Below are 26,198 nucleotides of genomic sequence, written 5' to 3'. Positions count from 1 at the left end.
AAGACTGTAATAAACTTGATGAACCATTTATTTTGCATTTAGCACCATCAGGTATTATTCAACATCATCAGGTACACATTTTTATTGCCCTTTGGGTTTATGATCGAATACCAAAAATACTAAAAATATATTACCTTAAACTTTATCTGATCTGTGTGTCAGTCATAGAGGTAGACACATGACAGACAGCTATTCACTGAGAAACCTGTGAATTTTTCATTTCTGGTGTTAGGTGGTTTTGTCCCAATGCTCGGTTGGCTGTTCGCTCCACACAAACACACACACACGCACTCTCCAGGGCTGCTCTTTTGTCTTTCCCCAACCTTCCTCCAGTCTTTCAGTGGAGGTCCAGAGTCCAGTGGCTGCAGCACTAGAATGTCAGACAGCCATATATTAACATTTACACAGCCTCAGGGCCCAAATGGGAGCTCCACTTTCAATCACTCACATTCTCGAGGCATATTCAGAAAAGTTCCACAAGCCTACCGATTCACCTAGAAGCAGCACAGCGCCAGTGTCAATCTTCGCAGATGTTTTACTCTGTCACTCTGTCAACATGACTGTATTATGGCTGTGCAAGTTTCTCATTCTCTCCCAGGACTCATCTATCCTCTCAAATTCAAGTGTCAGGTCTATGTGATCCCACTGCTCCACAGAGATGGCTTTAAAAGGGGAGGAAATAGGGAAGTGATTTGTGCCACTGCTTACAGTGTGGCTAGCAGTTATTTACATTATTCATTGATCCTCCTCTGTTTTTGAAGAAGTTGAAAACCATACGAATCAGTTTCCCAGGAACCTAGGTAACGTCTTGCCAATATTAATTTTCACACCAATAGTACAAAACCCCTACATTTTTCATTTTCCACCTGTTCATTTGTGAAAGTGAGACTTCATCACAGTCACTAGAGACGCGGTGGCGTAGTGGTTAGCGCTGCCGCCCCCACAATAAGAAGGTTGTGGGTCCTTTCAGTGCGGAGTTTTCATGTTCTCCCCGTGTGTGTGTTTCCAAAGACATGCATGTATAGGTTAACTGGAGACTCTACATTGACCGTAGGTGGCTGTTTGTCTCTGTGTGCTGGCCCTGCGATGGACTGGTGATCTGTCCAGGGTGTACCCCGCCCCTCGCCCGATGTGAGCTGCCCCGCGAACCCAGAAACGGATAAAGCGATAAATGCCACAGTATATCCAGTGTAGTGTAAAAAAACCTTGTTGCTGCTTGATGCCCAGAGGATGTGGAGGAAAATGAAAAGAGTCTAACAGATTTGATTGGGTCTCAATGGGAATAATGAAGATATATACTGATTAAATGACTCCATTAACTACCTAAACACAAAACTCAGCACCTTACGACTAAAAACAATAGTGAAGGAGCAACCTCAGGCCGCTGTGTCCTCCCTCACACATTGTTCAAACTTTGTGAAACTCTGTGAGACACAGTAAAGTGAGACATATTATTAGTCAGTGCTGGGATGGCAGAACGGTGACAGGTGGAGCACAGTGATGGTGTGAAAGCCCCGCAAGTAGAATTCTTTGTTGTTAGCAAGTCTCAGCGGCCTAACTCTCTTTGTCTTCTTTTTGAAATCTTCATTTGTGTGCGTTTTCGTGTGCATGCTGCAAAGCTGCATGCATAGACATAGACATTAACAAATATACGTGTGTGTGTGTATACTGGTTTGGACTGTGTTTATGTGACTGCAGAAGTGACAACAACCAAAAATACACTAGCTCTGCAGGGCTGAATTATTCAGGGAGTGGAGACGGAGTGGGAAGGGTGGGGTGGGGTGGGTGGGTGGGGGTGGAGATGGATGGATGAGAGACAGCAGTGATAGAAAAGAAAAACTGTGAGGACGAACAAAGTCGAGTAGAACAAGGAGCTTGAAACTTGAAAAAGGAAGTTGAAAAGCGGGGACATATCAAAAGCAAGTCACACACACCACACAAAGGCTGGTGACATCAGAGAGAACACACATGCACATAATTGCACATACACAAATATATATGTTTTCACATGGATGGATTCTTGTTTCTCCAGAAATTGTGCCAAAACAAAACAAAACATAACAAAAAAAAAAAACCTCACTTCTTATAGAAATGCATTCTAGTCTTGAATATTATCACACAAATCACGCATACACAATGTTTCCCTCTCAAGTCCACACCCACAAACGCACTGCATGCATTTCTCAGTCTGTTATTCTATGCATGCAGCCTCCCCATCCGCCTTTCGCTCACATTGAAATTCTATTTCTTTGTGCAATCTGTAAGTGCAGCTGTGGAACTGTTACATTTCCCGTCTTGAGGGAGGGGTTTGTGTTGGTAGGGATGTTTGGAGATACAAAATGGAGACTGGGGCATGGAGCCACATTAGCTGCCTCTCAGCAGGGAAATTATATGCATCCTATATCCAGAGAGCTATAGAGCACTGTGAAGGAGGAGGTTTTTAGCATGCATGGACCTACAGGGAGATTTTGCTTTCAGAAGCCAAACGATAAATGTCAGCGCCACACAGCTGCAAGCTAAACTTCCCTCATACTTCTAGGAAAGCATGAGCCAGAAAGCCAGATGGCTTTAGCCTGCAGAAGGACTTCTTACACTCCGATATGAGTTGATTTTACCGTATTGGGCATCCTTGAGAGTCAGCAGTGTACAGGTGACCGCTGCAGAGACGGAGGGTAATTAGCGACTTCCTCCTCTGTGCAGAGCACTCAGACAGAGAGGAAACGTCTGGAAACAAGCTGTTACTGTACATCTCAGCCAGCTCCTCAGGGTGCCATTACCAGCAGATGTCTTCCCATCAGGCCATGTGGAGGAGGAGGAGGAGGAGGAGGTTGGGTTGGGAGGGAAGAATGGAGTTGGAGAAGATGACCGATGAACCAAATGTCGGCCAACACGTGGTAAAAGAAAACCTTTCGACAACATCAGACCTGCCAACGAAGCTGAACAGGCAACCACATGACATGATGGAGAAGCAATGAGTCAGTAGAAGTAACACTGTTGGAGCTCAACAAACTCAACAAACTCATGGATGGATAATGAAATAACTTCAGAGGTGCATTTTCTATTTTCTCCTTCTATTGTACTTCAGCATCTAGTGTGCCCTCAGTCCAACACAGGAGGATGAAGAACAGCTTCATCCGCAGGGAAACACAAATCTGGTCCCAATGAAAATCTAGATTCCACAGCAAAGAAAAGAGGTGATGCTAAATAAATAAATAAATAAATAAATAAATAAATGCTGCGGCTTTCCACCTCACCAGGTGACAGCTCTTTGTTACACTGGTGAGAAATATTGAACGTTGACTCTTCAGCAAAAACCATCCTAATTTCAACTATTTATTCTTTCTTTATTCTACGAATATTTCCAGTGACATGACATGACGAGGCTCTCATTTATAATAAAAACTTGCCCCACTAATTTATTTTGTGACTTGGCTTATTTTCTAATGGTTATTGTATGTTAAGTTGCTATGGCTCTGGCAGACTAAGTAAACGCAGCTTCATCAGTGCACCACATTGTACACACTGTACCAGGGGAGGACGGGGACGGAGAAGTGAAGTGCTGCCACCCACGACTGTGGAGCAACTAGCATGATCTAACACATTATAAATTTAGGGTGAACAAGTTAGAATTTTTGAAATGTTTTCATCAATCGAATCAGTTCTTTTGCACTACAAAGATCAAATGCCTTGTTGATTCTGTGATTTATTAAAAATAAATTCAGTGAAACTAAAGTTCAATGAAAACAAGAAGTTTTCACAGCCTGCACCTATTTGAGCTAGAACCAACAGACAAGATGGCTACTCCCAAGTGATCAGGTCTGACAGGATACTAGTGTGTTTGTCAAGTAACATTAGCTTGAAGAAAATTAGGTTTCTGTTCCACTGCTGTCCATTAGAGCTTTTAACTGACTACTGGAGAGGAAGTGAGGAGCTGGAGTGTGCGTGTGTGTGTGCGTGTGTGTGTGTGTGTGTGTGTGTGTGTGTGTTGATCTGTGTAGGCTACTGTAGGTCTGAGCTGAGAAATCAAAAGAGCTTCTGACCACAGGGCTGAATGTTTCAATGCTGTACATGTGAGAGGGAAAAGTCAAAAGTTCCTCTGCTCATTTGTTTTATTTATCACATTAATGTTGTATCCTGATCATTTTTTGAAGGTCTCTAGGAAGAAGTATGTGGTTTGGTTAATTAAAACGAAATGAAAGACATTCCTGAGATTTGATGGAGTAAAGTTTAGATAACAGGAATTTCCTCACAAAGCAGATGAATGTGCGAGGTGGATCTGAGATCATCACAACTTGAACAAAACTAAAAAATTATTCCTGCCGCTGTTTCTGTCTGCATAATCTTAATACAGTACTGTAGAGTACATTTTCGAGCATCACTACATACAAACGCAAGTGAATGCTGTGTAAAATATATAATCAGACCATCACAAAAAGGAGCATGTTCATAAAGCACAGAAGGTAAATAATCCTTCTATATATAGAGCACAACAGCTACATCCATAAAACCCCAGACATCTGAGAGCAAATGACGGTAACTGCAAAGAAATAATGACTGATTGAGGTGTAGACTTCATTTTATTCCAAAGGAATAACTCCATTAGGACTGGTATTATTATGCATTAATCCCACTCCCTCATCTTCAGCCGCTTTAGCCGTTTCCAGGTGGCAGGGCTGCTGGAGCCAATCCCAGCTCACAGTGGGCGAGGGGCGGGGTCACTCTGGACATGTCGCCCGTCCATCACAGGGTCAATACACAAAGACAGACAGAGACCAACCACCATTCACGCTCTCATTTAGAGTCTCCAGTTAACCTATAACCTATACATGCATGACTGATGCCTTTGGACGGTGGGAGGAAACCCACACAGACACGGGGAGAACATGCAAACTCTGCACAGAAAGGACCCAGGCCAGGAACCGAACCCGTGACCTTCTTGTTGTGGGGCAATAGCACTAACCACCATGCTGCCATGCTGCCTATGTATTAATCTATTCCTTCCCATTTACTGTGAAAATTAAATATTGTTTTCTCATTGCTCAGCATCTTTAGATATTAGATGGAAATATCTGAAAATATTTGATATGCTGAAATGGGCTACAATTTCATGTGTGTATGTGGTGTCATGGTGATGACATCACAGTAAAATGAAACATATGCCTGAGATGATTCTCTTTTTAACTGAGCCAGTCTTAATTCACTCAGTGGTTTGGCAAATGATTTTGTCTGTTGTCAAGTGTCTGAGTCAACGGGCTGCTGATAAGTGGTGACATTTAGTTCAGCTCCACAGCAGTTAACTTCATCCATATTTCCTCTCAAACGTCAGCTAATCATCTTTGACATATATGGTAAAACATAAGCCGTCAACTGATGAAGCTATGTGAGAAGATAGTTTCACAAAACAGCCAGCTACACCAAGTTCCCTATTTAAAATAACAATTCAATCATAGCGTTTGAATTTTCATCAGGATGTGAATTCATTTTAACAGCTACAGTTAGTGATGTAGTTCTCCCTAGTGGTGATTGTCATCTCTGTGATAATTTAACACCATACCCATCGACATAAAAATTGAGATTTAACTGACTTCCTGCACTACCAGAGGTCGTGCCAGTGACCCCAGGGGGTGAAATGCCGATTGAAGCAGCTGCCACTTTCCTGTTGACCTATCCAGCATCAGTGTGAACACTGGTGAGTGTTTCCACTTTGATGCAGGGGAACGCCTCCATTAAGGCCATGATAAGAAGTTATGTATAATCAATTTGTCATAGGAAACGGTCTACCCTTTCCCATAGACACTGCCCTGACCATAACACTGCTCAGTTAGTGTTCTTTCCACAAAACATCATGGGAGATTATTGGAGGGAAACAGCCAATACCATCATAAATTAAATATAAGATTAAAAAAAAGAAAGAAAGAATTGGTAATTAGTAAAGGATAGTCATTTTTAACAATTATATATGTAGTGTTGCTTGTTCCTGGAACTTCAGAGCAACTGAGCCTGATTCATTAATTTCCTGCAGCTTCACTCATTTGGGGCTTATAGTTTAATCTGCTGATATGAAAGCAAGGCTTTAAGTTAAAAGTCAACTCCTGAGATCTGAATAAAAACATTCAGTTAAACCTCAGGCGATGGTGGCAGGGCAGAAAAAAAACTATGAGCTATCAGATTCACTGGGAGAATGAAACAGAACCCAGAGCTTGTACAGGGTTTAGATTTGTGATTTTTATGGTTGGGTCACTTGTGGATTATTTCAACCCCCCGACCTCTACAATGTCACAGTGGCTGCCCACTGAAGTAAGAGAAAACTATTCGGGTCAGGTGTCTGCTGGCCTTCTTCTTTCCATTCCATCCAACTGAAGCGTGGGATACAGGAGTACGAGAATTTAACAGTGTAAGGAAGCAGGACTGATACGAGGCATAAATTAGTCTGAGCGCCTGCGTGTGGGTGCGTGTGTGTGTGTGTTATCTTTTCATTGTGGTACATAAGATTCTGCTGCAGTGCATTCACACATCAGCCTTCTCTGCAGAATCCAAGCATGATGTCATCTCTCCCTTTCATCATTCTCTCTCCGAGACTCTCAGGCTGTGAAAGGAGGGGTTTACTTCACTCATGATGTAAGGTGAGAGGGTCTTATTAGACGGTGGAGACAAGGGCAGTGGATGAGGGGCAAAGACACAAACACACAAACACACACACCTCTGTGAGATTTTATTTCAGTCATTCATGATTATTAAAACTGTCACTAAGACCTGACACCCTGCGCCGATCCAAAACCATCTCCAATATCTAATTGGATTTGCTCGTTTTTCAACTGAAATGAAATAAATGTCCACCATGACAGAATACTAGGATGGGCATCGCTTTTCTTTTCCTCTTCGTTTCTTCACCATATCACTATACACACACGCGCGCACACAGATAGATAAGTAGATATAGACACAGATATGGATGGGCAGAACCCGCCATCTTAGCTTTTAGGAAACCAAAACAACGCTAATAGATGTTAGCGGTTTTGTGTTGTTGCTTTTCACACCCCGATGTGTCAGCTGTGCCCTTATCTGCCAAACCCTCTCTCAACTCTGTGTTTGTGTCCCAGTGGTGAACCACAACCTGACACTAACCACAACACAAAGTCTGCCACAGTCACACTAGCAACCTTTCGCTGCTGAATCTGGCCAAGTGTGTACAAGTGTGCTGGCAACTGGCAGATATTTTGTGCATGGACATTATTTATTCGGTTGTCTGCAATTCGACCTCTGTCCGGTCCTTTCCTGTTGTTGTCCACAACCACTGTCTGGGTCGAGGGGACACATCGTGGCTTATTCTCTGCTGTGTTCAATCTTTAAGAAAAATGGCTGTCCTATCAGGGTGACGACTTTTTGAAATGTCTCTCCAAAAGTTATGACTAAGGTTTCAAAAGGCATGAGGGACACAGATTTCACTCTAACCATGAAAGGAGGACATAAACTCAGAGTTCAGATCCCAACATGACACTCCCCAGAACTGGATCTGTGAGGGTTTATCTGTGATGTCAGCAATAAAGAGAATAGGAAATATCTGAGGGACAGACAGACAGAGACAGACACTGATCCCAGGGTGAAAGAAGGGGGGGGGAGTGCAGAGGGGATGTGGATGTCATAGAAAGGACAGCAGCTGGACAGTGAGAAAGACAAAGACAGAGGTGTCAATGAGGTGGACAGAGAAAGGTGAGTGTCCCAGGCTTTCTCTAATGCCCCCCCCACCAGCTAAACACATTGCACTCACACTTTGATGGAATAAACACAAACACAGGAAGGGATGAGTAAGCTACTGCAACTGCAGCTCCCTCGGTGAAAAACTGATTTTGTGTGTGTGAGTGTGTGTTTTCTGTGCAGTAGAGCTAAAGGCACACTGAGTAGCAGAAGCATAGCACAGCCTAGTGGCAGACAGAGAAAGCCAGAGGATGAGGTGGAGAACATTTAATTTCTTTCTTCCTATTTTGCTTCAACTTTTTATAAAAGATGAAAAAAAAAAAAAGCTAAATGAGATTAAACCTATTACTTCTTTTACATGACTCCAGACAGCTGTAAAATGACTGCCAGTGCCCATTTATCCAACAAAGAGTGCAAAATTACAGCTGGAAAGAGGCAGGATTCACGGTAAAACAATGAGACTTGTCTTCTCAAGTCACCGTCTCTGGGTTAGTTCTTTATATTGTCTACCTAGAAAACCTTGTAACTTCTGATAACAGCATGTACAAGGAGAATAGACAGGACGATGGACTACTTTCTGTCCCTATATTAAACCGTTATCTGTAGCATTCAAGCTCAGGAGGTGCTTATCACTTATTAGCACAATCATCACCTGTTTGCCCGCTAAGATTCCTGTTGTCTTCCCCCTAATGCTACAGAAAGGTTAAAAGAGAAAATAATAAACCCCCTCCAACAACGTGCCACACGTGCATCACTCCAGGGACGGAAGTGCATTCTGTCAATTGTGGCTAATGTAGCCTTCAGCTTTTAGCCTCCAGCAGAGAAGACTGCAGCCTACAGAGGTCTGAATCAGTGACTGCATTTATGGTGCTTGTCTCTACTTTCAAGTCTTCAGTCCAACATGATGTTTATTATGACCCCATTTAAAACCAAAGCAGACCATAAAGCAGGGTATGACTACTGTGTGATTGACACACAGGCGGTGAGATCCTCCTCATCCTCTCTCCAAAACCGTTTTCCACTGGAAACAGAAAACCGAGCTGGCGGTTGCTAATAATGAACTCAATACAAAACGGCAGGTACACAAACAGTACAATGGGTGGCATCACAGTGAGTTCTCGGTTGATTTGAGCTCACTTCTTTCACCATGCACAGTTTCCTTGGAAGACACAAACGTCTCTATACAACTTTTACATCCATGCAGTTGTCCTGCAAACTGACTTGATTGAATAAAATTGGATTTTTCCTTTAAAATTTGCACACTCAATAATGTTGAAGCAACATATACAAGTGATGTGAAAACTTTTGAAACCTCCATCTTGCAGGTACAAACAGCTGCACAATGAAATTTGGTAAGTGAAGTTGGAGATCTGTCCAGAGGTCACAATGTGAAGCACAAATCAATTTTCCATTAGCAGTAAGTCAGGTTTACTTTTTTTTACTGACAAATCCTGGCCTTTAATTTTTAGCGTTTGTGTTATGCTGTTCATATAGTGGAATAGTGGTCATTGCATTAAAAATAAATCCCTCCGGTAGCCCACCTGGTAGGGAACTTCACATTAGGACGTTTTGCTGCATATCACAGAAGGGGAGAGCCTTCTCTCTCTCCACCTGCTTTCCTGCCTCACTCTCTCCTTCCCCAAAACTGCCCAAAAATATAATTTATTTTTATTATAATTTATTAGAATATATTTCTACTGTGGTGCTAACCATTTTTTATCATCATTTATCTAATATGTTGCAGCAAATCAGTTCTAATTTTGCAGTTTATTCTCAAACTACTCATTCTGGATAAATAGCGTGTTTAGAGTGTGCAGTTGAGCTTGAAATAAAAAAATAAAAAACATCTTACTGTTACAGGAAACAACAGCTGAACGCTTTCTTTAAACCTCGTGGAAACGTAAGAAAGTTTATTAATTTCTAAAATGATAACATAGTGTGTGAGGATGATTAGGATCCATTAAAGCATTCAGAACAGCTATAGCTTCTGACACACTAAACTCTACTCCAAATTTATCTCTGTCCTCTTCCTTTCTGTCTCCATTTCCACACTTGTCAAACCATTCAGTGAGCCCTTACGCCTTGTGCTGAAAGATGCACATTTGTTATGTTTCTCCACTCAATATTTGCGACTAATCGGTATTTTTGATTTGGCTGGGAAAAAAAAAAAAAAAATGAATTCATCCTCCAGGTCCGGAGGTACACAGATTCAGTTTTTGTTCTTGGCTTCCCGTCACTGCTCTGCTGAACATCAGTCATCCTGCTCCGCTGAAACATCAGTCATCCTGCTCCCTAACCCAGTTATCCTGCAGCAGCTTCCCTTCTTAAATTTGACAATGCAGCAGAAACATGGGCTGAAACAAGGACGGCCGATGCTCAACACAGATAATTGATGATTTTGTATGAATAATGTATAATGCATAGAAAAAAATCTGTCCTCTTGGGATAATTCAAGAATTCAAAACCTTCATTTGTGCACAGAGTTTATCTAAATGTGATAGCAACATGGACAATGAAGTACTCAGCAGAAAAAATGGTTCGTCTACTTTCGAACTACAAGAAATCTTTGACCATTTTTTGACAGTTGATATCGTGCCAGTCAAAAATTGTTTGCTATTTGCTTCGAAAAAGAAATGGAGCATCCCTAATTTGGGTGGATATGTTATAAGGTACGCACAGTGTAATGATCATTCCTCCCAGCCTCACAGCAGGATGCTGTTACACAAATGAGGATCACTGCTCGCTCTCCAGCGCTCTGCCTCACAGCTGAGGAGTTCAGTTTTTGTTATATCTGATCACAGTCTTTTGAATTTACCTTTTCTCTACAGCAAGCTTAATTTTCAGCTGCTCTGAAAGTGTGTGTGTGTGTGTACCTGTCTGATGGGCTCTGGGACTCGGTAGCGACAGCAGGAGTGTGTGAGACGTACAGCTGTATCCAGACTAATCTTGTGGCCCACGGACACATAGACTGGTTTAGAGCTGCTATCAGAGCTCCGGAGCGCCTGGGCACAAAGAGTCTCTGGTAACTTTTCAACATCCACCCTCAGTGATTGTGATCGTCGCACACCTTTTGTTGAGTTTAACTTTTAGCATTGTGTGCGTCCTTTGAAGTCAGCAGTAACAAAACAACACTGATCTGAAAACTATTTGCTTCTATTTTTGTGTGTCTGTCCTTTGCTGCACCTTTCCGAGCATTTTGCCTGAGGCGGATGTGAGTGGGAAGCTCTCTCCTCCTTTCTGCAACGCAGCTATCTGCAGAGGCAAAGAAACAAAAATCCAAGTGAAAAGAACGAACAAACAAGCAAACAACAAAAAACGATGTGTGGCAGGCCAGTGCAAACAGCAACAAACTGAGACATGCTATTAGCCTACTGGAGAGGCTTTGCACTCTCTTTTCTGCATCTTTGACCTCTGTAAGTGTCTGCTTTTGTTTCCAAGAGAATTTGTTTCCTAATTCTGAAATTGAAAAAAATAAAAAAACTAAACTAAACTTTCTCAGGAAACTGCCTTGACTTTATTTATCCCACGTATTGGAAATTCATCATTACAGCAGCAACCACAGATATATGGTATATGCTCCTTTTCTTTTCTGAATACAGGCAACATTTCTACTAAAAATATTCCAGGAGTAAAAGACAGTAAAAGACTATATTGTATACTGTATACTTTATCTATTAAATGCACAATTAATTAATGTAATAAGTAAGTACATTTCTTGTATTACGGCAAAACTTTGAGGCACATTACATACTTTTCTTTGCCAATTGTAGTTTGCTCTGTGTAAATGCTCACTCTCTCTGCAAGAGGTCCTCTTGAACTGCACATGCCAATGAACAAAGGCTTTATATAATAAGGCGCAGAATAAATTTATAGTATCCTCTATTCCAGGAATTTGGTGCTTTTTCCATCAGAGTATTTTGAAACTGGTGACTGGTGAGATTTATACACCAAAAAAATAAGCAGAACCATGACACTGAAGTTCAATTCTTTTTGGAAATCAATAGTGATATATTCCCAATAAACTCTGCAGAGAGATGCTAACACCAATTTCAGATTTGATGTACAGTTGTAGTAGAAGTCTGAATATCTGGTCACACTCTTTTTGTTTGTTTTTTTCTTTCACATTAATAGTTTCTTATTTAGACCTGTCCAGGATGTAACCCCGCCCTCGCCCAGAGCATTGGCTGGGATTGGCTCCAGCACCCGCCCGACCCGGAAACAGATAAGCTTTAGAAGATGAATGAATGACTGGTTTCTTAGTTATCTGTTATCAAGTGAAGAAATTAATAAATCCAATGATATAGCAATCAAAAAAGTCATATACATGGACTGACTAGTATTTCATATTTAATAATACCTGATATATATGATTAAGTGATGATGAACTCAGAATAAATGTATTTTCTTCTATAACAAGTAAAGTTTCACATCCACAGTCAAAGAGACAGTGCAAAGTCAGACTTGGTGATGTTGGCTGCTGTTGACAGGTGTGCTTTGGGTTATGGGCCAGAGCCATGAAGGGAGCTTAGCCTCCATGATGGATGAGGTGTCCACTCTACTATGACTGATTACAGCAAGCAGCCAGCAGGGAGACAGGAGGGGCCGCACTGGGCCTCTGATCCCAGCTGGGATATAGCCAACAGTATGCAAGTGTGTGTGTGTGTTTGTTCGTTTACGGGAGCAAGAAACTTGGCTGCTGCGAAGCAAGTATAGTACTGAAGCCAGAACAGCAGAAAGACATAGCAACTCATCAATAACATACTAGTTGGAGTTGCAGCCAGACTATCAGTGAGAAAGAGCAAGACAAAGTGAGACAGAAAGGAGAAAAAAGGAAAAACCGATGAGATGGGAGAGAGTGGAACAGGAGAGGAGAACAGGAGATTTCAACAAGGAAACCAATTTCCAAAAGTGAATCAAGAATGAAAAGAAAGAAGGAATTTTCTACTTTGTTTTGTTTGACAAAAACACAACGCACTTTCCCGTCTCTGCTCAGCACACACGTTATATTTACATCTTGTGGGAATTCAGCTAAGAGTAAGAGAGAGCAGAGTTTAGAGGACACGTAAAGCAGAAGGCTCTATGTGTCATTGCATGTGTTTTAATGGAGACGTTGGCCTTCATCTTAAAACCACTTGTCGTCCATTATTTAGAGGTAAAGAGAGAAAAAAAATTATTTTCATCCAGCTGTAATAACTGAACTCTCCCAAACAAGGCACATTATCATACAGAGGCATTTCAATGTGCTTTACTGAAATAAAACAAGAATACAAAGTAATAAAATTTAAAAACATCATAAAAACTGTATAAAACATATTAAACTGTTAAAGTGCATGTAATGCTTAAATGAAGGGAGTAGACTGGGACTCCATTCAATATCCATAGGGAGCTTTTTCCAGCACATCAACTAAAGGCCATTTCAGGCCATTTTCAGTTTTTATATTTTAAAGACAATACTGCACATTTTTGGAAATTTAGCTTATTTTATTTCTCTGAGTGAAATGAGAAGACAAATCGCATGCCAATTTAATATCATATTTGTGTTTGACTGCTTGTTGTAATTGCACCTCGAAAATATCAGGACTTTCTAACAACTTGAGTATCTCCCTTAAAAAAAAAAAAAAATGCTAATAAAATAATAGCGAAACAAATGCAAGTCTTCTTAGATGGCACTTAAATCTAAATAAAATTGCTAAAACAACTGAACTTTAACTTGAAGTTATCGATGCACTGTCTGTTTGTATCTGGTTTCACTAGTTATTAATGCGCTTCTCCAAATGAGTAACAAATCTTTAAATGGGCTATTTGTTATGTTCTCTGGGCCGCCAGATGTAGTTTTCTGCCTAACAGGGCAGATTACAGATGTGATATTACATTCACCTACAAAGGTTCGTATTGCATCATCAATGGGACTTTGGCAGTGTATCAACATCAGCTACAGACCAGAGATGTACAAGATGCGCAAGCGCAAAATTGATCTTTTACAGTATATTTCTCAAAAAGCTGAGCTGTTCATAGTCTCTTAAAATGAACATGTCATACAGGTAATCTCTGGAACCACAATGAAATCATATTTTAAAACCATACAACACTTTTGCTTGAAAATACACATCCACACATAGACGCTTACTCTTCAGAGAGTTCAGTCTGGTACAGACAGCCGATTGGATTTCAGAAGCTACAATTATTCGGGGTATGTTTGATATGCTCTGTGAAATCTGATTGAGGACGGCAGCATAGTGCTTGTCAGTGGTATATGGCGGCGTGTAGATCTGGTTATAGCTAATCTTATTTCTAAACACTACATTTTTGAGAAATTTGGTAGAGAACTTGTAGTGGTTTGTGTTTCACAGATTACTTCAGAACAAATTTTCCAGCAGCAATCAAATGCCAAAGATGCTGATGATCCAAGGCGTAGCAGTAAGAGCCCCAGAGAGCGACAATTTCATCAAAATGGCCGGGAAGGCAGTTCTACAATTTCATGCACAGCAACTGATACATCACTTCAGCCCAAAGATGCAGTGTGGGCATATAATGCTGTTGTTACCTGACACCTAAAATGAAGAAGTCCGAGCCTCTCTGATTTTCCCCCGATGGTATCAGCAGATGTGTGTGACTGTGTAAACAAGCGGATCGGACCCAGCAGAAACAATTCTCTGATGCCACAGCCACAAATGGAAATTGAGGGAGATAGATACACTCCTACAGAGAATTGTTTTAGCATGTCACACTAATACATGGAGACCTTTGAGGTTATAGGGGATGGCCTGCTAATTAAGTTAGCAGCGGCGCAGATCATTGCTGGAGCTGTTCCCTTTTAAGGAGCACCGTCAGTGCTCTGTCACAGAACGTCATCTACAAGGAATTTGCATATTGAAGCCCTTGAGCTCACTTATTATGGCAGTCCTATTAGAGAAAAAGAAGATTTTTTCATGAGGACTTTACCTGCATTTGCTTCAGGTTAAACTCCCCAAATATTGACAGTCCTGTTTTTAACCATTCCCCAGTGGGATTAAATCATGGTCTACCCACACTGTGTGTAAATGTATCCGAACTCCACATGTAGAGAGGTGTGCAAATGTAGAAATCTTATCAAGAAATGAAAATATTTCAATAGAAATCTAGTTCAGAAATGAAGTGTGACAGTCCAGATTTTTATGCATACAGCAAACGCAGTTTGTTTTCTTCTTGCAAACCTTTGTTAATAAAAAATTTGCTTCAGACAGCAGGTGCCTGCCTGTCAGACAGACTTGGCTTTAACCTGTTTTTGTTCTTTCCTCGGCAGGTCACCAAGGTTCCACACTGAACCGACATGGATATTTGCATATTAATGACATTCAGATTCTGTTGTCCCACAGGTACACTTTAACCAACAGGTATTTGTTCCAGCTTGATTTATATTCAAAAAGCCACATTAGCATTAGCTACGCTTGGAAGCCTTGGCTTGCAATAAAAGTCACATTGCCAAAACAGTGTACATGCAAACAAATACACACTCTATAGACATGTAAGTCTGACTAGTGTGTGTTCTTACACTAACCACACATACAAACACACACACACACACACAAAGAAAAGCTACTGAGGATTCTGTCCTTTGCCTTGTCTCTCTCTGACATTTTTTTAAGAATGCCGTGAGATATAAACACAACCAGAAAAAAGTGATTACACATTAATAATTAATTTACTAACTCTTGTCAAGGTTGGCAGCTCTTTCACTGGAGAAGCATTAGTACACACTGCAACAAAACACTTAGCAGCACAACACCTCTCAGCGTCTTTGTAAAAATTATGTATTCTGGAAGACAATGACAAACCGCAGGACAAAAACAATCCTAATTACTAATAAATAACAAATACCAGAACTGTTAAAAACGTTCGCAGTGACTTTGACCTTTGAGCAAGATTTGATCTGTTAAAAACTGCGTCAAAATTTTTTTACACCAAATATAACCAAATGCCGTCAAGGCAATCATGAGATATCATCAGACCTAGAGTGGATGAATGGGCAGACCGGCAACCATAAATCATTATGACTAAAGCTGCAGCCAGTGCAGAGGTGAAAGTTGAGGTCATTTTAAAGGCATTAAGGCACTGATGTCTCACCTGTGATTGGTGCTCTTCACTCTTGTACACACCTTGCACCTGCAGCAGGTTCTTGGCCACCCCCACACAAGGCAGCCCTGACAGCACTCCCAAATGGCATGCCAGGCCGAACTCTACAGGCGGCAAACAGTAACAAATGTCAGCACTGACGGGAGTTCAGTTGGGAGCCAGTTCATCCATCCTGATACTAAACTCTGAAACTCTGATAAACATGCACAAAACGCATCCAATTGACCTTAAGGTGATGGACTCGCGTTGAATCCTGACAAGGCAACACTCACATTCACGACCCATGCATGACGGTCTTTGCCATCTCTCTCCAGGTTTCCATAGTCATCAGTAAATTCTGTGACCAAATTCTTGCATGGCATTCATCGGTAAATTACACACTTGCACTGTTAAGGAGTCTAGCTTAAATAGGAGTAATCAGTGCATTTGTTGGGGGGCTATACACAGCTGCAGATTAATACACATTTTGTGCTCTAGTAAGTATCTGCAGTACAAGGACAATGCCTTGACACCTATATATTATTAATATTCAAAGACAAAAATGTAGCTGTAAAGCACACAACTGTGTCAGTCTACGGATGCACAGGCAAGTTAGAGCATCAAGTTTTTATTACTTTTAATGTGATGTTTTTAAAGGAGAAATGACGACCATGTATGTTTGGAGCTCAAGACAGGGAGGTCATAATTAGATTAGTGTAGCATGTAGCAGAGGAATCAGGAAAGTCTGCCTGTGTGAGGAGAAAAAATATGGTCTCCAAAATTTCTAAAGTTGTCCCTGAAAAGATTATATCTCACTTATTGGTCCTTACCAGTGAAAGCAGACATTTGTACCATGTCATATGAAAAAGTTTGTTATTGGCATCTTTCTTACAAAGAAGGCACCAATCACAGGGTCAATATAGACCAGCCTGACTTACCTCTGTAATGGAAGAGACCGTTCCCGTCCACAAACACCACCTGCAGTGCACACAACGCATACACTTATCTATTGTGTAAAACAAAGTAATACCAACGCTTTTACCAGTTCAGAACATCAAAAAGATAAACTGAAATGTGTTTTTAAAAAGCCCTGTGAGCTCTGGCCTGTTGCTCAACAGACAGACATTTTGACTCATCGTAGCGCAGATGTGATGGAAAGTATTGATCCTGTAGGGATGAGGCATTGTAAATGTTGTCAGTCATACCTGACCCAACACATGCTGACAGACTTTCTTTTCAAATTTTTTCCTCAGCCACAGTTTCAGCTTTTTTCTCAGTGTTAGATGTATGAGATCAATGATCAATCTGCTTTAAAATCAGAAAAGATGTAAGTAATTTAGTAACAGTTGTCAGTAAGTACATCTGGTGATCACATATAACATAACAAAGGGTAAAAATAATTCATATTCCTGTACACTGGATAGCTACACTTAGCCAAACATGCCAACCATTTAGAAATATCAACATTTACAAGAAAATAATCTAAATTGCAAAAGGTCAACAAGCTGTCAACCCAAAAATAAATACATTTCTGCAGTATGTACTAACCTGTCAGACAAAAGGTTAAATGCTAATAAAATGACTGAATTAAATCCCATTGCCTAAAATATACATTTTATCATTTACTGACAAAATATTGCCCCCTTCCCACAAAATCACAGCATGCAACAGAGACAAAGTGGGAGTGATGGAGGGAGACTAGTGGGCTGCAACAAATGTGTTTGTGGATGATAAAGATTTAGTGACAGAGAACACAGGCGCTTCATCACCTTAACATTTAGTGTGTTTTAATGTGCAAGAGGTAAAGTAAGTTTTACGCCACTAAAACAAGCCCCTGTTATGTCACTGAATTATCAGATTGTTGGTTGTCTAACTAACGTCAATTAATTAGTTATTTATCTCAAAATCTCAAAATTATCTAAAATGAATGTTAGCAAAGGAATTGCTGGCTGAATGCTAAGACCATGTTAAAATGTTTAGATGTATAAAAAAAATTATGTTTCTGCAAGTGGAAAAGGGGAAAACAACTTTTACATGAGATACAAAGGCTCACATGGAGAATAACTGATCAGTGTAATATAAAAGAACAAATGATATGTAATGTCTCATATTTGCAAATATATCAAGTGCTTGAGTGCAGTTGGTTTTTTTGTGAAACAAAATTCGGCACTAATGTGTAGAGAAGCTAACCTGAGGCAGAAGTGTAGGCTGGTTCTTCTGAAGCCGCTGCAGAGCCTCCAGCAGGGAAGGGGTTTCTCTGAAGGCCAAGAAGCCAGCTATGTAGGGGGCAGTTAGGGTCACCATCTGACTGTCCTCATAAAGCACCTGGTATGAGGGGACAGAAGCTGTAGGTTTACTTTATGACTTATGACTCAGGGCACCATGTCGGCTGAGTGGATGTCAACATGGCTGATCAGCATCCCCCCAGTCACCTTTAATATTGGTCAGTTCACTGCCGTAACGGCGCATCTGTGGTCCTGAATGGAGCTCAGATAGTGGACTGTTTAACTTATCCTTTGGACGAAAGCGTGTACCGCAGTGAATATGTATGAACAATTCCACAGACGCAAACGCAAGCTGTGAAAGATGATTAGTAACATCTCCCATCTGGCACAAAACAAAACATCTGTTACTTGTTGTCGATTAAAGGCTGTGAACATATTCTGATCATCATAGAAAGTTAATCTATTTATGTTACCAGCTGCATCAAGAAGTGGACACAGGCTATTCAGATTATTCCACAACTGAACTGAAACTAAAGTATGTTTTTTTTTTTTTTTTTGCAACCTGTTACACAATCCAGTTTAAAGTGTTCTCACTAGTTTCATTAACCAGTTTAATAAAATTGTATATTTTCCTTGTATGTATTGAAATATTGTAGATTTTAAATTGAATACACAAATACACACTGCATGAACATCAGTAAGCCCCTTGAATTTAGACCAATATGTTGCCGTATCCCACTGAGCATTAACAGGGTTCAGGAGACCAGGGGCTGCTGCAGCTTGAAAAATCTGTTGTGCTCACAGCGAGTGGACTAGCCACGATCTCAGATGATGTAACATTAGACAAAAACACCTTTTGTCAAGGCTTGGGGAGCTGGCTGCAAATGAAACATGCATGAGCTCTGGACTCTTTTCCTTCAGCAGGCCCATAGAGTCTTACCATATAATTTTCTCTGAATACACTTGACTATCACAAATGTCAGCTACCTCTCAGGTATATCTATATTGTATTTTTGACAGCCTTCACCTTCATCCTGATGTGCTAACAGTAATAAGCAAAGGCATTTATTCCGCATTACACTTTGAAATGATTCAGTTTGACAGTAGTTATGTAATTTCAAACTTTAGCTTCTTTGAGAAGTCAGCAGCAGGAGACACTTTGTGCATCATGTTATCAGCATTACTCTGTGTGACAAATGGCCTTAGGTGGCAGTGTCAGACTCAACTTAGAGCAAACATAATCACATTAATGGCAGCATTTCAAATGTCATTAATTACAATGGCTTATATAATGGAAAGGCCTGGACGCCCTTGTTAATGCACAGCCAAACGGCAGGACAGAGGAGTGTCGTATTTGGACTGCCACCGTCTCTATAGCAACAGCTGGTTTGACCAGACTCAACCTTGAGCTGTTTTATAGATCAAACCACAGCTCTGATGGGTATTTTCATTGCTTTCTATAGTGAACATTTAGTGAACATTTTAATGTAGATTTAACATTAGATACTATCACTATGAGTTAGGATGTTCAAGTTTTCAAAAGAATTCTGTTTTGAGTTGTGTTTTGTTGTCAATCGTTCAGGGTAAGGGAGGTGAGGTCACTCATGAAAAGGCTAACTGATGTAAAATGTCTCAGATGGACCTTCAGTGAACTCCTCAAGCTCTATGGAATATTTTACAATTTTTTAATTGATTCACACTCAACAAAAAGTGAATCAACATACTGTAAAAGAAGTTAAACACGACCCTAAAGTAACAATGTGAAAAGAAACTAAACAGAGGACACAGCTATGAAAAAATATTAACAAATAAATGAACTTTATGTCTAATTCATTTGCTTTTTGGGAGGCTTCAGACAATACTTTGGCCACACTGGCTCCAATGACTTTCAGTATTTTACATCACGTGTTTGCTGGCACAACAAGAAGGTTGTGGATTCAGTTCCTGGGCATGTCTCCCTGTGCCTGCGTGGGTTTCCTCCGGGTACTCCTCCCACTGTCCAAAGACATCATGTATGGGTTAACTGGTGAATCTAAATTGTCTGTAGGTCTGAGTGTGAGTCTGAGTGGTTGTTGGTCTCTGTCTGTCTCTGTGTAGGCCCTGTGATGGACTGGTCACCTGTCCAGGGTGACCCCACCCTCGCAACCCAGACACGGATAAGATGAATCACGGATGAATCAATTAATGTTTGCAGGCGGGGGCTGGATTAGGTTGTTGCTGTTCCCACTTACACCACTGAGGGTCAACAAAGCTCTCAATTCATCTGTAATAACTGTGTGGTGGGGGGACGCCTCACCTCCAGGTCAGGGTAGTTGAGGACCACAAGCTGGGCGCAGGCATTGATGTCATCCCCCTTGATGAAGGAGAGGTCCACTCCAGCAACTCTTTCCAGGCCTGAGAAGTCTGGACTCCTCTGCCAGTCTTCTGTGTCCTCCTCCACCACCTGCAGCCTGAGATGGGCCTGCTCACTGCACCAACAGCAGTAACGTTAGTTTCACTGTGAGACCACAAGATGCAGGCAGGTGCAAATACATAAATGCCCCACAACACTTACTGCCAAGGTAAATAAGATTCTCAAGAGGTAACTGGAGATTTCTTTACATGCCAATACCTGCTAAGGTTAGTAAATGTCAACAGCAGAGCTATTATTTGTGATAATGGTCACAAAAAACAAAACAGTAATATTAGTATTAGTAGACACTAATATTTCTTGACCTTTTATCATTTCATTTTATCTTTTTTGGGGGGGAATTTCTGGGTGCAGTGAAGCATGAAGGAATTTATATTCTAACATTACATATATACTGGACACATTAATATGTTTTCACTAAATGTGGCTGTTTCATATTTTAATTACATGTTAACTATATAAGTAAAGGCAGGAACATTTAAGTTGTTGCTGTCAAGTCACATACTTGTTTGCTATCTGTCTGACTGTGCTAGAAGATCCCTGGCAAAAAGTTGGGAATCAAAATGGAAAGCAGCAACAGGAAGAATTAAAATGAACGCGAGAGAAAAGACAGATGGTGAATTAAAAATGACTTCTCTTTTGTCAAAATAACAAAAAGATAAACCCTGAGCCTACCCACTGTTTAGTTGCATCATGAAAGTTTGGTCTGTTGAAATAAAAACTGTTGATCCGTGACGATTCCTTTCATGGCATTTGCATAGTTATCAGCCACCAACTTTCTGCGTATTTCCAAGTGGACCATAAATCTATATTTTATTCGTTATCATTGCAAGAGGGCATAAGGAATCATGGCGTTGTCAGCGACCTCGCCATTACGAACTTGGAGACGATCCAGGTGCAGACTCAGAGCTGCTGGCAGACCCATGGCTGGGCGGATTTACACACTAAGGCAGTAAGATCAGCCAGCCTGTTTGTTGTGTTTGTTTTGCTTCGTTTTGTTTGTTAGTACTTATGACATCCCGATGAGAAGCCGTCACACTGCGGCCTGGGAGGGCCGCTGTGTCAAACGATCTGGTTCCCCGTTGGCATTCCTGCTCCCCCTCGAAAAGCCATGTTAACGAACACCGCCCACAGGACCAACCCAGAACAACTGGTTTTACGGAAAGAGAAGTGGTACAAAATAATTGACAATTTGCGTGAGATTGCAGAGAAAACGAGATTTCCCTGTTGGTTTGATCATCTGTTATTTCATTCGGTATTGCCAGTCATTGCTTTTAATGGAAAAGAGATGATTGCAAATTTGCGATTTCTTAGCCGCGAGTTCACGCCTGTTGATTTGTTTATAAAATTTATGAGTAAATAAATAAGATGCTTTGTTGCTGAGTTTTTGTTGTGTCTATGCAACAGTTTAACTTGTTGATCATCACAATGACAATTATATAGACCTATAGCCTATTTTATGGGCATGTCGTGCAAGAAATAACAGATAATGTGTACGCTTTCCGGTGTTTCAAGTGTTCAGTGAATGGATCATTGACTTTCGGAAAAATCATGCCCTTACTTGGAACTAACAGAGTTAGTTAATTCCCAACCCAGTTTCCCAAAGGGCGCAAAGTTGATACATTCGGGTGGCCAGGATGAGCGTTTGTCATGTGAGTGTATGTTCATCATGGTGAAAGGGACAAACTTGTGTTCAACGAGTTCGTGAATTATGAAACATATGGACACATCCAATGGATGTTTCCAAGGAGCAGAAATATGTCATTCGCAGGCGCTCCGTCCGTTTCCAATTAAATGGTAAGCAACAGTAACGTTATACGTCAAAAATAGTGTCATCAGTTCGTCAGTCGAGCATGCTAACCAGTTAGCTAGCAGTCCATTTTGAGCCCAAAGTTGGCATCCATTTATACAGAGATTGACAATGAATGGTCTAAGAAATGCATTCTCAATTTATTGTTTTAATATAATAAACAACACGCCAGTAACCCACGCATTGGTTTGTTCCATTTCGCTTTCGTACACCCAGCTGTGTTTCTATTTGTGTTTCTTCTTTAAGGAAGAACTTAAGGAAGAAACGCAAATAGAAACACAGCTGATGTAGATGTATGATGAAGAATGAGTCGATCGTTATGGAGAAATAATCCTCATCCTACCTGGATTGTGTGTGTTGTTGTGTCTGAAGCGGTGGAGCACTTTTTCTAAATTTGCGGTCAATATCTTTGTGCGGAAATAAAGCCAACAAGTTAAATAAATTCCTCTGCCCCCTCCAGTGTCCCTCTCTCTCTGTTACCTGACTGCAGCTACAGCCCTCTCCTCTCTGTCTCTTCCTTTCTGATGGAGCTAAGATAACGTTTTGTGTCGGGCTTTAATACAAGCTAGGCTAATGGACGTTAGCATCAGAGCTGGACAGTTGGCTTACGTTTCAAGCTAACGGCCCTGTTTCTTACCTTGCTCTACGTTTCTCGTCCCAAATTCACCGTCACCACTTTTTAAAAAAAAAATTGTATAGAAAATTTCTTAACCCTTTATTTTCTCAATCTTCTTTCTTTTCCTTTCTGATCCAGACTGATGCTGACTGGACATTTTCCTACCGAACTTCAGACAACAGAGAACAGGCTAGCATAACAACAGTAACTAAGGGGGCGGGGCTTAGCGAAGGCTCGGTGGCCAAACCATTTGTTGGGGGGGGTACAATTAGGAAGAAAACACTAAAGTGTTACATGTCCCGTTTTCCTTAATAAACAAATCATCTCAGTGATTCGCTCTTTTACTGGTCTAGTCTGTGGACGCGTCCTGTCTCCGGTCTGGTCTCGGTCCGTTCCTGGAGGGGGTGCCGTCACCCGTCTGGTCTGGTTCGGCCTAGGTCCTGGGGGGGGCGCCGTATCTGCATTAGCCCAGTCCATCACTCGTAACCAACTAAATCCGTAGACACGTTCAGGTGCCCACACCGGGAGTCGAACCTTTACATTACATACATTACATCACATACATATTACATTTACAACGGAAATTACATTACGGAACCTTTACATTACATACATTTACATTACACATTACATATACAGTTGATTACATCACTTAACCCCGGGGTTACATTATATACATACATCACCTAGCCAGGAATCGAACCCTTCCCACCTAGGTGCGGGTCGGCAGCTTTACCACTGCGCCACAGCGCTGCTCGAGTTCCCCCATACAATACAACGCTATTTCACCATTTCACATTTACGTCACGTGACCTGACGTGCTGACGTATTACCCAGCGTGAGCTGGGATTGGCTCCAGCATCCCACGTGACCCGGAAACGGAAAAGCGCTAGAAAATGGATAGACTGTCATTGCCAGTCATTGTTTTTAATGGAAAAAAGATTATTGCATATTTGCAATTTCTTAGCTCCGAGTCCACGCCTGTTGATTTGTTTAAATACCATGCTTTGTTGCTGAATTTTTGTTGTGTATATGCTACAGTTTAACTCGTTGATCATCACAATGACAATTATGTATGTATTATTAGCATGTCGTGCAAGAGATAAAAGATGATGTGAAGGCTTTCAGGTAAAAATATTTTAAGTGTTCAGTGACTTTCGTATAAATCATGCCCTTACTTTGAACTAACAGAGGGCATAATCTCATTCCCAACCCAGTTTCCCAAAGGGCGCAAAGTTGATACATTCGGGTGGCCAGGATGAGCGTTTGTCATGTGAGTGTATGTTCATTGTGGTAAAATGGACAAACTTGTGTTCAACGAGTTCGTTGAATTATGAAACATAAACGTATGAAACGTGAATTGTGAAAAGTTATGGAATCTATCCAGTGGATGTTTCCAAGGAGCAGAAATATGTCATTCGCAGGCGCTCCGCCCGTTTCCAAATAAATGGTAAGCAACAGTAACGTTATATGTCAAAAATAATGTCAATCTGTCAGTCGAGCATGCTAACCAGTTAGCTAACCAGTTAGCTAGCAGTCCATTTCGAAGCGACTAACTATCCGGCAGTGAGGTTTACTTAACGAAGGCTACTCTCCACAGCTATGCTAGCTGGCATCCATTTACACAAAGGTTGACAATGAATGGCCGAACAAATGCATTCTGAATTTATTTTTATATAATAAATAACATACCAGTAACCTACACATTGGCTAGTTCCATTTCGCTTTCCGTACACCCAGCTGTGTTTCTATTTGCGTTTCTTCTTTAAGTACGCACGGTAACATAGCAGCTAAGCACGACTCAGCAGTAAATCAGCGTAGGGGGGAACCAAATCGGTGAACAGACCGTCGGCATGAACTGCTCTGTGAATAGTTTATTGGACGTAGTTGAGGTCTGTAAAGCAGAGATGGCAGTCTGACCTTTCCCATCGCTTCACCAGGTCCTGTACAGGAGCAGCAGACATCTGTGTCGGCCCGGAGGACACACTCCGCTGTACACAGGTCTGTGGAAGACGTTTGGCCGAGACAAGCAGCGTGGAGGAGAAACGCTCTGTTTTGCTTCCGAGTCCTGACGTCACTGCAGGGCGGGGCCTGGGCGGAGCCTCAGACTTCTGTGGGAGAATGGTGTCATCTAGTCGTATAAAGAGAAAATTACAATAATAATCAGAAAAGGCCACAAAGATTTTCTTGTTTTGACAGGCTGTGCCATTTTAATACAATGTGCTCTAAATGCATTTATTACACTAAAAAAATGATCCGAGTGTGATCCACGTGGACAAAAAATTTAATATAAAAATCAAATAAAAACCAAGAACATTAACACATAAAGAGAATATAAATGAATAATTGTTTGCAATAGATAAGATGGTTGACAAAACATGGAATGATAACAGCAGTGCCTTGGCCAAAAGAAAAAAAGGCTTTTCTAAATGAAAATGTAATACTTGACAGTAAACGAAATATAAACTGGTTGAGATAGTCATTAAAAAAAAAAAACTTAATCTCTTTCACATATATTTCACACACAGAAATATTTTAAAAACCTAATTGAAATGAATGCTGGGACAAAGACTGAAACCATTATTCTCTGTTGTATATCCAACCGAAATGAAAACATGCACACAACAGCATTTAATTGTAGATTAATATTGTTATTGTATCTCTCTTTTAGCCAGAAGTGGACATCCATCAGAAAGGAACACACAGAGAGAGGGGGGGGGGACTCCACCACTTCAGACACAACAGTGTGTGTGCGCAGAAAGACTGACTTCCCAAAAACAAAAAACCTAACAAGCTGTTAATTAGGAAACTGTATTTCTTGACTAGTTACGTTTGATCCTTCTAGTGTGATAAATTGGAAAAGTCAAAGGTAAAAAAAATGAATTAGACACAAGTACATGTAATTTTTCATAATTCAAGTTTAATGTTTTCAAAACATGTAAAGGCTCCATCATCTCATTAATCCAAACATGTACTTTTTATCAAGTAAAGACAAGATATGCAACAATGTCAGAAAATGGAGCAGGGACATGGATAAACTGTTATAGCCCTCATTTGTCAATGAGATCTTGATGAAAAGAGTTCAGTGTTTAAGCCTATGGCTTCAATCAAAGGTCCACTCTGCTTTCCGAGATATACACAGTTAAGTGTTTGCAGCAAAACTGCAAAACTGCAGTGACAAGTAACAAAATATTGCAAAGGAAATGTAAGAGTAGCTGGGTCTGGAGTGATACTGCTTGTTGTTCCATCTGTTAAACCATTTGGACCGAAGGAATTTAAGTTTCCTGGAAAAATAAGTATGCAAAGGAAGGTTAGTTGTGTGGTTGTAACATGCTTCTGACTGAGATGGGG

The 26,198-nt window shown here is 40.8% G+C and overlaps 1 protein-coding gene across 4 annotated transcripts in view; it reads right to left on the bottom strand.

The window, feature by feature from the left end:
- LOC115045786 (endonuclease V) overlaps window positions 1-24,891 on the bottom strand; it is a 33,140-nt gene extending 8,249 nt beyond the window's left edge. For all 4 annotated transcript variants that reach the window (XM_029505711.1, XM_029505684.1, XM_029505703.1 and 1 more), the window contains exons 1-7: window positions 24,768-24,891; window positions 20,308-20,479; window positions 17,977-18,111; window positions 16,725-16,764; window positions 15,799-15,911; window positions 10,879-10,947; window positions 10,569-10,697 (exon numbers count right to left, since the gene is read on the bottom strand). In XM_029505711.1, coding sequence (XP_029361571.1) covers window positions 10,569-10,697; window positions 10,879-10,947; window positions 15,799-15,911; window positions 16,725-16,764; window positions 17,977-18,111; window positions 20,308-20,479; window positions 24,768-24,811 — 702 coding nt within the window. In that variant the 5' untranslated portion in view covers window positions 24,812-24,891. The remainder of the gene's footprint in view (window positions 1-10,568; window positions 10,698-10,878; window positions 10,948-15,798; window positions 15,912-16,724; window positions 16,765-17,976; window positions 18,112-20,307; window positions 20,480-24,767) is intronic.
- Between the last annotated feature and the right edge of the window lie 1,307 nt (window positions 24,892-26,198).

The sequence above is a fragment of the Echeneis naucrates genome, chromosome 1 (assembly GCF_900963305.1).
Source record: "Echeneis naucrates chromosome 1, fEcheNa1.1, whole genome shotgun sequence".
NCBI classification, from domain to species: domain Eukaryota; kingdom Metazoa; phylum Chordata; class Actinopteri; order Carangiformes; family Echeneidae; genus Echeneis; species Echeneis naucrates.
This window is presented reverse-complemented; position numbering and strand designations above follow the sequence as displayed.